The sequence below is a fragment of the Tetrahymena thermophila genome (genome assembly GCF_000189635.1).
Source record: "Tetrahymena thermophila SB210 genomic scaffold scf_8254645, whole genome shotgun sequence".
NCBI classification, from domain to species: Eukaryota; Ciliophora; class Oligohymenophorea; order Hymenostomatida; family Tetrahymenidae; genus Tetrahymena; species Tetrahymena thermophila.
This window is the reverse complement of record NW_002476413.1, coordinates 472,940-482,004: the sequence shown is the minus strand read 5'-3', so window position 1 is coordinate 482,004 and position 9,065 is coordinate 472,940. Positions and strand designations below refer to the sequence as shown.

General features: G+C 22.4%; 2 protein-coding genes across 2 annotated transcripts; both read left to right on the top strand. All coding sequences in view use genetic code 6, as the record gives it.

The window, feature by feature from the left end:
• Nucleotides 1-219: 219 nt before the first annotated feature.
• On the top strand, nt 220-4,439 carry TTHERM_00128650 (UvrD/REP helicase family protein; the record flags this gene model as incomplete). The annotated part of the gene is made up of 8 exons (XM_001016346.2): nt 220-754; nt 850-1,065; nt 1,255-1,757; nt 1,812-2,152; nt 2,527-2,829; nt 2,886-3,222; nt 3,442-4,371; nt 4,425-4,439. 8 exons carry the CDS (start codon nt 220-222, stop codon nt 4,437-4,439), a joined length of 3,180 nt encoding a protein of 1,059 aa, XP_001016346.2.
• A 2,589-nt stretch (nt 4,440-7,028) lies between these two features.
• Nucleotides 7,029-7,346, top strand: TTHERM_000128649 (hypothetical protein; the record flags this gene model as incomplete). Its single annotated transcript, XM_012797690.1, has 1 exon — nt 7,029-7,346. One exon carries the CDS (start codon nt 7,029-7,031, stop codon nt 7,344-7,346), a length of 318 nt encoding a protein of 105 aa, XP_012653144.1.
• Nucleotides 7,347-9,065: the final 1,719 nt, after the last annotated feature.

The window sequence follows — 9,065 nt, the reverse complement described above, 5'->3', positions numbered from 1 at the left end:
TAACCTTTGCTAATAAGATAAAGGTTATTATTTATTATTAAATTACTTGAACAATCAGAAACTGAATATACTAACATATCTTTTAATAATAAAGGAACTTATTATAATTTTAGATATTCTCTCATTTAAGAAAATAAATTAATAACAATAAAAAAATAAGTAATCAAATATTAAAGAAGTTATTATTATCTATCTATCGAAAAAGCAAACATTTGAAAAATGGAATAACAGGTTTCAGATGAGAATAGCTGTTAAGAAAACATAGCATTAACTGATGAATAAAAAAAAATAATTAATTCCTCAATCGATGAAGATCAAAGAATTTTAGCATGTGCAGGTTCAGGTAAAACAACTACACTCATTTATCGAATCAAGTATTTGATTGAATAAGGAATATGTGCTAAATAAATACTACTAAGTACTTTTAATGTTGAAGCTGCTAATAACTTAAAAATAAAAGCAAAACAAGTGTTATAGTAAGATGCAGAAGAAGTAAAAATGATGAATATAGATAAATTTAATGCTGAAATTTATAACAAATATATAAAAGATAATGATAAAGATAATAACTTTAAATTAGATATAAAAGAGTTAGGATATAAAGTTTAACAATTCTTAAGTACAAGAGAAGGAAATGAAAAGGTTTTAAAGAAATATAAATACTTTTTTTTTGATGAGTTTTAAGATGTAAATCAAATCTAGTATGACATCCTAATTCTTTTCAAAAAAGCAGGATGCAAAATTATAGTTATAGGTATTGTTTGTTTTACTTCTACTTTCTTATTAAATTAAGCTAATTTCTAAAATTATTTTTTTTAGCATTGTTTTAATATTTCTTATTTAAAATAGGAGATGAGGCTTAAAATATTTACAGCTTTAGAGATTCTAAATTAGAATTTATTCAAAGCAAAATAAACTAAGATGTGCTAGAAATCTCAAAATAGGAAATAAAAACATATCACCTTAGTGTAAATTTTAGATGTTCAAGAAAAATCACATCATTTTGCAATTAAATTTTTGCAAACTAGAAGCATCTTGCAAGGCCTATGGATAGCTTAAAAAATGGTAAAGCTCACAAAGCTAAATTATTAAAATAATCATGTTTTTATTTTAATTTAAATTGTGTTCATATTTTAAATATTAAAGTTAATTAAATATACAAATTCTTTACATAATTAATTAATTAATTAATTAATCATCTTTTACTACTTTAGTTAAATTTAAAAATGTTCAACTTTTTTTTATAAATAACAGAAGAAGAGGAATGTTATTATCCTAAAATTAGCCTTTATGGAGATTAAAATAAATAAGTGTATGATTTAATTTCAACTTTTAAAGGTTTAATATAGTAGGGGTATTAGTGGAGTGATTTGGCAGTACTTAGTCCTTCAAGAAAACCATTACTACACTTTTAGGAGTATTTAGAATAGCATTATTATATTTTTGGCCAAAAAATTCCTTATTCCCTAATATCCAGAAATATAGATAATCTTTTCACTTCTGATAATTTTGAATCTACTGAGAAGTAAAATCACTTGACTTTGAGCACAATCCATTCTTCTAAGGGTTTGGAATGGAAGGTAGTATTTATAATTGGAATTAATGATTTTAATTTTCCAGGAGCTTTCATCAAGTAGTTATAAGTAGAAAAAAATATTTAAGAAAAGTTAAATGAGTGTAGAAGATTATTCTATGTAGCGTGCACTAGAGCTATGGAATAGCTAAAGTTTTGTTTCTTATAATATAAAGAAAAATATGTAAATTTTAGTTAGATAATATTTTCATACTATAATAAAATTTTTATTGTTAAGATATGTAGGTTTTTCAGTGAAATTAATAAATAATATTACTAATCAGATCAAGATTTAAAAAAAGAAGATTTTGCTTAAATCCAATCAAAATAAAAAAACTAAGTTTAACAAAGAAATTTATAAAATCCTTCCTAAAAAAAATCAACAATTGAAGCATTAGATATCAAAAATAAAATAGCTGATATCATACAAAATTTTGACATTAATGACTATGAAGTACTGAACAGTTTTCTATAAAAAATAAAACTTCTTAAATATTAAAGAGGGGAACATGTCACTTTCGACAATGAATAAATAAAATAAAACGCTCTTTAATAAGATTTGATTTGCTATCTTGAAATGTAAAATTTTATAAATTAATTTTCAGTAAAGATTATTTAATTATTTCAAAATAAAATTTTAGCTAACTTTTTATATGTAATCGAATGAATATTTTTTATACTAAAATCCAGTGATAAGAAAATTATTTTTTAATTCATTTTTCATAAAGCACTTAGCAATTTTAAAAAATATTCATCGCTATTTATTATCGAATTAATATTTAGAAATAAACATAATTTAATTAAAGATTATGTGTATATATAAAACTTATTTTCTGATATATTTTGATGAAAAATAGTATCTCATCAAAATATTTATAAATTTTGCGTATTATTTCATCTTTTTATATTTTTCTAAAAAGGAGAGCTTATATTTAAATTAATTTTTTATTTAGATTACTTTATAGAAGTGTTGTTGAAAAATTCTTGTAAAGCTAGACAATTTAAAATGAAGATGCAGAGAAAATAATACTACGTACAATAAGTTGGAGTGGATATTAAAAGAGTTTTTATAATAGATACAAAGATTTCTTCAACTAATTAGATTTTCAAAAATTAGACAGCCTTGAGTCATTTATAGACAATTTCAAAGACTTTAACAAAATCGAAAAGAAATTAAATAGATTTGAAAATGAGAATTTATCGGATATGTACTCATCAATTTAAAAATTTTTAAAACAGTATAAGCTAAATTATAAGTAATATGATTTATTCTAATCAAATAAAAATAAAATTTCTTTAATATTTAAAATAGAGATATTCATCATGCAACTGAAACTTATTTTTCAGATGATTTTGATAGGTAGAAATATTTTGACAGTTATTAACAATTTTCAAATAAAGAATTGAAAACCTAAAATATTCTCAAAGACATTTATAATGTCAGTAAATTTAGTTTAATTTCCTAAGGAATAAAGAGATCTTTATACAGAGATGATAGTAGTTTATTTCATAATGAGGATTTAACATTAAATATAGATAGATTTTTAAATGTCCTAGAATAATAATATGATTAGAATAGGTTTGAAATAAAAAAGAAAATAAATTATGCTAATTTTTATGGGGTTATAGATTTAATAGCATTTGATAAAGTAAATTATTTATTTATTAATTAAGTTAGAAGTAAGCGATTGAATAAACATTTTTCTAATAATTTAAATTTTAAGTAATAGGATAAAGGTGATATATTTTAATTTATCTATTATTAAGGAGAGTCTGAATTAAGTATTTCTAAACAATAAATTATTTAAGTAAATATTTTCAATTAGCTTCAGAATTTATAATCAAGCAAATTTACTTATATTAAAAAGTCTCTAGCTTATGCATGTATATTAAAAAAAATGAATTACAGGATACAAAATATTGTTTTCTATAATGTACTTCAAGATAATTGGATCATTTATTCGATAGAGTAATGGAATTAAGAAGAAGAATTCTTAAGATTTTTGTAAAAGAAAAAAGAAGATTACTAAAAAGAGTAAGAAGAGAGTGAGGAGACTGATAATAATTTAGAGAAAGAGAAGTAATAGTAAGTAAAAATCTAAGAGAAATCTTTGTAAAACTTATAAGTTCCTATTGAAGAATAAGAAAAAGAGAATAATAGTAAGAATATTAATAATTATAGTCTACAAGAAAGTTAATAGGAAAAGAAAAATTAACTTATTTATCAAATTAATTGTCAATATTCTCAAAATTCAATTTAAAATTAAAGTTAAAATTCTGATTAGACTGTATAAGAAAACAATCTTTAACATATGTACAAACAAAATGATTAATAAGGCAATATTGACATAGAAAATTAATTTAATTTTGGTAATTAAAGTAAGTAAAATGATAATTTAATACAAGTAGCTTTTGATAACTAAAAAATTAACCAAAATGAACCATTAGAAAATAAAAATAATTTATTTGGCAATTTTCAATAAATTAGAGATGACACCAAGAAAATTGAAGAGCCTCGTTAATAATTAATTAATTTAAAAAATCATGTAGGAGAGAACTCTTAAGTTTTAGTAAATAGCAATTAGAAAGGACTAAAAAAATCTAAAGTTGAAAACTAGAAAATTAATTTGAACTAAAAAAGGAAGAAAGAGAAGGATTAAGTTGATTATGAATAGTAGAAAATCAATTTTAAAAAACAAAAAGTAGAATAAGGAGAGAAATCTATTTTCAATATCTAGATAATATTTTTAATAATTTACATATTATTTTAAATCATTAGAACTACATTAAAAAACAAGGTATTGTTAACAAACATATTTTTTTATTAAATTTTTTCTAATATAAATTAAAGGAAATAAACTCATGAATAACTAAAAAATGTGATTAAGAATGCAAATCAAAAGCCAAAATTATTTTTTTCTTTAATATAAGAAGTTTATATATATATTTTAAATTAGTGTTTTGTTCTTATTTTCTATGGCTTGAGAATATTTTAAAATTAATACTAGAATAAGCATTTTAAAGCTTAAGTTGTGTATAATCTTCGATTAAAAAGTTTTATAAGTAAACTAAATTTCCAAATATTTATATATAGAATAGACTTTTATTACATAGTAAAAAAGTTGATAATTTTATATCTAAATAAAGATAATTTTAATTCTCAATACTAAAAAGCTTACTGTATATTTAAGATTTAAAAATATGAAATTATGTGCTTAACTAAATATCATTTTTTATGAAAAAGAAAAGATTCATGCTTGTCTTAATCATTTATACCATATCCTCACATTTTATTTAATTCATTTTTCAATAGAATTCTATTCAAAAAGTATATTCTTAATTTATAAAATGTAATAGAAATTGAAAGATAAATTTAAAAGATGTCTCTTAAAAAACATTTGAAGTCACTTGATAGGTCTTTTAAGTGTACTTTTGACGAAGCTTGATTTATGAAAAAAACTTTTTGAAATACAATTTGGCTCTCAGAGAAAATTAAAGATCTAAATTAAAGGATGATAAAAGTATTTAAGAATTAAAAATGTACATAAATTTCAATTAATCTAGTGGATTTAAATTGCTTATCTTGATTAAGAAAATAGTTAAATATTAATAAGATCAAGTAACCCTGCTAATTAACCATTTTACATTTTATCTTAATCCTTTGAATTGCAAGGATAAAAATGGATGATAAAGCGATTGTCGAAAGTGAAAAAATAGTAATACATCAATAATAATGTTGTATTAGTACTTATGATGTCAGATTCGGATTTTAGTGCGCATCTATTTATTAAAGAGATAAATGAAATAAATGTTTCTTTTGATCGAGAAATCAATGTAATTAAATCAATAAGATTAGTTTATAGATAAAGGAAATTAATATTTTAAACGGATTTTGGCCACTTATTTTGATTTTTATCAAAATACTTAGAACAAAACTTCACAATATTTTAATTTACTCCTGTTTCATTAAATAATCGCCTTAAATTCAAATTTTAGATTGATGCGAGCTATTAAAAACTTTATTTATTTTTTCTCATGTTAAACAAACAAACAAAATTAATCGGATTTAAAATTCAGAAAATTGTTTGAAATCTACATGCAAATTCTCTACAAATAGTAAAAATTGTAAATATTAATCAGACTTCATAAACCAAATTATAATATAAGCAGCAAGCAAAATAAGAATATTAAATAAAAAAAGATATTTTTTATTTTTTGGATGATAAATTTGAATTGTCTGTCAAATTATCGAATCCTACTATTCAAGAATTATATGTTTGAATGAATTTATACATAAAATGTCTATTTAAAATATGTGCGGGATTGAATTTTGAATTTAAATATTAAAGTACTTTGTTATACTGATATACATTAAGAATAATATATAAACAAAAATAAATAAAATAATGTATCTGTAGATATAAATTTTAGTAAATTACTTTGCATGTTAATAATTAAAGGGAAGAAAGGTGTTTTTTAAAAAACTAAATTTTTACAATAAAATCTGTTAATGATTTATTTGTTAGTTTTTTTAAGTAAGTAATAGGTAGGGAAAGAATAAATGATGATTATTTTATTTTTTATCAATTTTTTATATTTGTTACGTTTTATTAATTGATTAGTTTTAAGTTATTTTAAAACTCTGCTATTAAATGAAGAAGGTTCCTTTGCTTTTTATTCTGAAGTTCTAGTTAATTAAATCAATAAGACGTATGTTGCGGCATTTGGCAGTTATTAAATAACCAGTAAGTGTAGCTTGAGTTGGTAATTAATTAATTAGTTCAGCGTTCATGCTATTAATATTACAGTAATTGTGAAAGCAAAAATAAATTAACTTTTTGCTTTTTACACTTTTTAAATAAGATCAATTTGTTAGAATCTTATAGAATTATTTAAGGTTCCTTGAATGAAATTTATTTATCAATTTGAATTTCATCGACTAAAACACTTATTTTTTATTAGGTGACTTGAATAATTAAAAAATTTCAATTATCTTTTGCTTCTAAAACTAGAAAAAGCGTTTTTTCCTTACTATTTCTATCGTGTTTTCGTGTTAGAATTTAAATTAAGAGAAACAGTTACCAAAAATAGCTATTTCTTCATTCAATAATTTATTTATATTTTAAATTTTATTCTACGACAATAAAAATCAAAGTTTTAAAGATTTTTGAGATTTTTTGATTTTTCATGTGAATGTTTTAGGTAAATTACTATTAATTTGCAACGTGTTTTAAAGGAGACTCAAATAGAATTAGAAAGAAAGAAAGATCATAATAGCTATAAGACTAGATGTGGGTATTCTATATCAATTAATAATGGTTTTTTAAGATTTTACTTTAGTATAATAATTTAGAGAGTTTCTTTACTTATTATATTGAAATGAGTGAGTGAGAGCTTAACTTTAATATTTATTGAAGGGATAGATTTATGGTATTTTAAGGTTAAATTAAAAAAAATGTAATTCAGTAAAATGCTATTCGAATCAAAATAAATAAGTTCAATTAATCAATCATCCATATAGATGTCTTTAGATCTTCTGTAGTGGAGAACACCTGAATTTTCAGTTTTAAAGCTAGGCAGGTAATATTCACGATCATCAAGACTAAGATTAGGTCTTTCCTACTCATCATCAAACTAGTAGTCTTCGTTTGATTTACGAGGTTCGCAGAAGGTCTTTACAATATCTTAAAAGGTATCTTATAGAGTATTCATGTAAGCTAATAGCATTTTTGTATCAAAACCAATAATTTTTATCATTTATAAGTGTTAGTGACTGCGGTTACGTTTATTTTTCTTTAAATATGTACTAATAGAACGAACCATAATTCTAGAAATTCTATTCAAGGAGTAGTTTCTTAAGCCGATCATTGGGAAAGAAATGCTGGAAGCTTCAAGTTCTTCGTCAGCAATTTATAAACATTCAACAAAAGTTTGTTATATTTATGAATCTCCAATGATTCTCTTATTTTCACTCAAAGTGCAATGTATAACATTAGAAACGGAAAGATCACCAGCATGAGTGTAAAAAGGTAACTTATGATGAAGTTGCTTATGTTTAGTAATATATTCTGCTGTTTCTTTTTTTAACTCCTCTCCTGCACGCGAAAATAACATGACTTCTTATTCGTTGCTGCAGCGACTTATTAACTCATCGCTAACATTGACAGTCACATCACTCTAATCCATGGCGCAATAGCCACTATAGAGTTAAATAATAACATTCTCTTAGTCTAACTCAACCTCTTAAACAAGTTTGTTGGAGAATTGCTAGGCCTTAGCATTCTTTTTCTATCTATTGAAGCGTTAATCGTTTCCTCTGCAAAGATTAATATTTCCCATTATATTTTAAATGTAATTTATTAATTTTTAGTTGATTCGAGTTTTTTGTTTGGGACAATAAGATTTCGATTTAAATAAATATATATTATTTATATTTATTTTCAAGTATTAAGAGTTCGAGATTAATTAATTAATGATCAAATTCTGAGCTTTATTACTACTAACTAGGCTGTTTTTTGGGTATTTTTGCTTTTATCAAATTTAATTAAATTTTTCTTTCACAAAATATTAACTTTATATATTCAAGTATTTAAATCAAATTAATTTCTGTATCTATCTATCTCATATTTTTTCTTTTTTTTTTTTAATAAACCCTGGTGATCTAATGAGAAGAACGAACGCACACAAGCTAATCTTTATTTAAATTTGTTTGCCAAATATTTTTAATATTTGAAACCTGTTTATGTCATCTATTTTAAAATAATACTAAAAATATGTTATTAAAGTCTTCTGGAGCGCATTTTCCTCTTAGCTTTTATTTTATTTCCTTCTTAGTAAATTAGTTTAATTTAGCATCAAATTTTGGAAATTAATTACTTTGAACTGATGGATTGCGTAATTTAATAAAATCAATACATTTTTTGCCTTTGATTTGATATCTTTTTCATTCTGATTTCTAAGATTTTTAACATTTAATAATTTCCCAATGAAATTTTATAAAGCCTTATCAGCTACCTTTTTCCTCTATAAAAAAGTGATTTGATAGTATCTAATCACAGACATTGGTAGGTATTATCTAATATTAGCACAAAGGATATAATTAATCACCAAATTACTTAATTTAAATAATTAGGTAGTCATTTCATATTTTAAAATCTCGTAATCCATTTAATCAGTACGCGCTTTTATGTTAAATCAAGCAAAATTTCAGCTTATAAAAAATAAGCAAGTAAGAGACTTCTTTTAAAAAATTGCTTTTGATTGATTTGATTTTACAGCGTGTTCAAATTTTTTTAATTATCTTTTAAGATTTTAGACTAAATTACACCTGTACTTTTTTATCCTTAGTTCTATTTATCAACAATTAAAAAGTATTTACTTTATTTCAGAAGTGAAAAAGATCGTACAAATTAGTGGCAAAAATTATCATTTTACTTGCATATGAGCTTTCTCTCTTATAAGTAATTCTGCTGCAAAATTTGATCAGAATTAT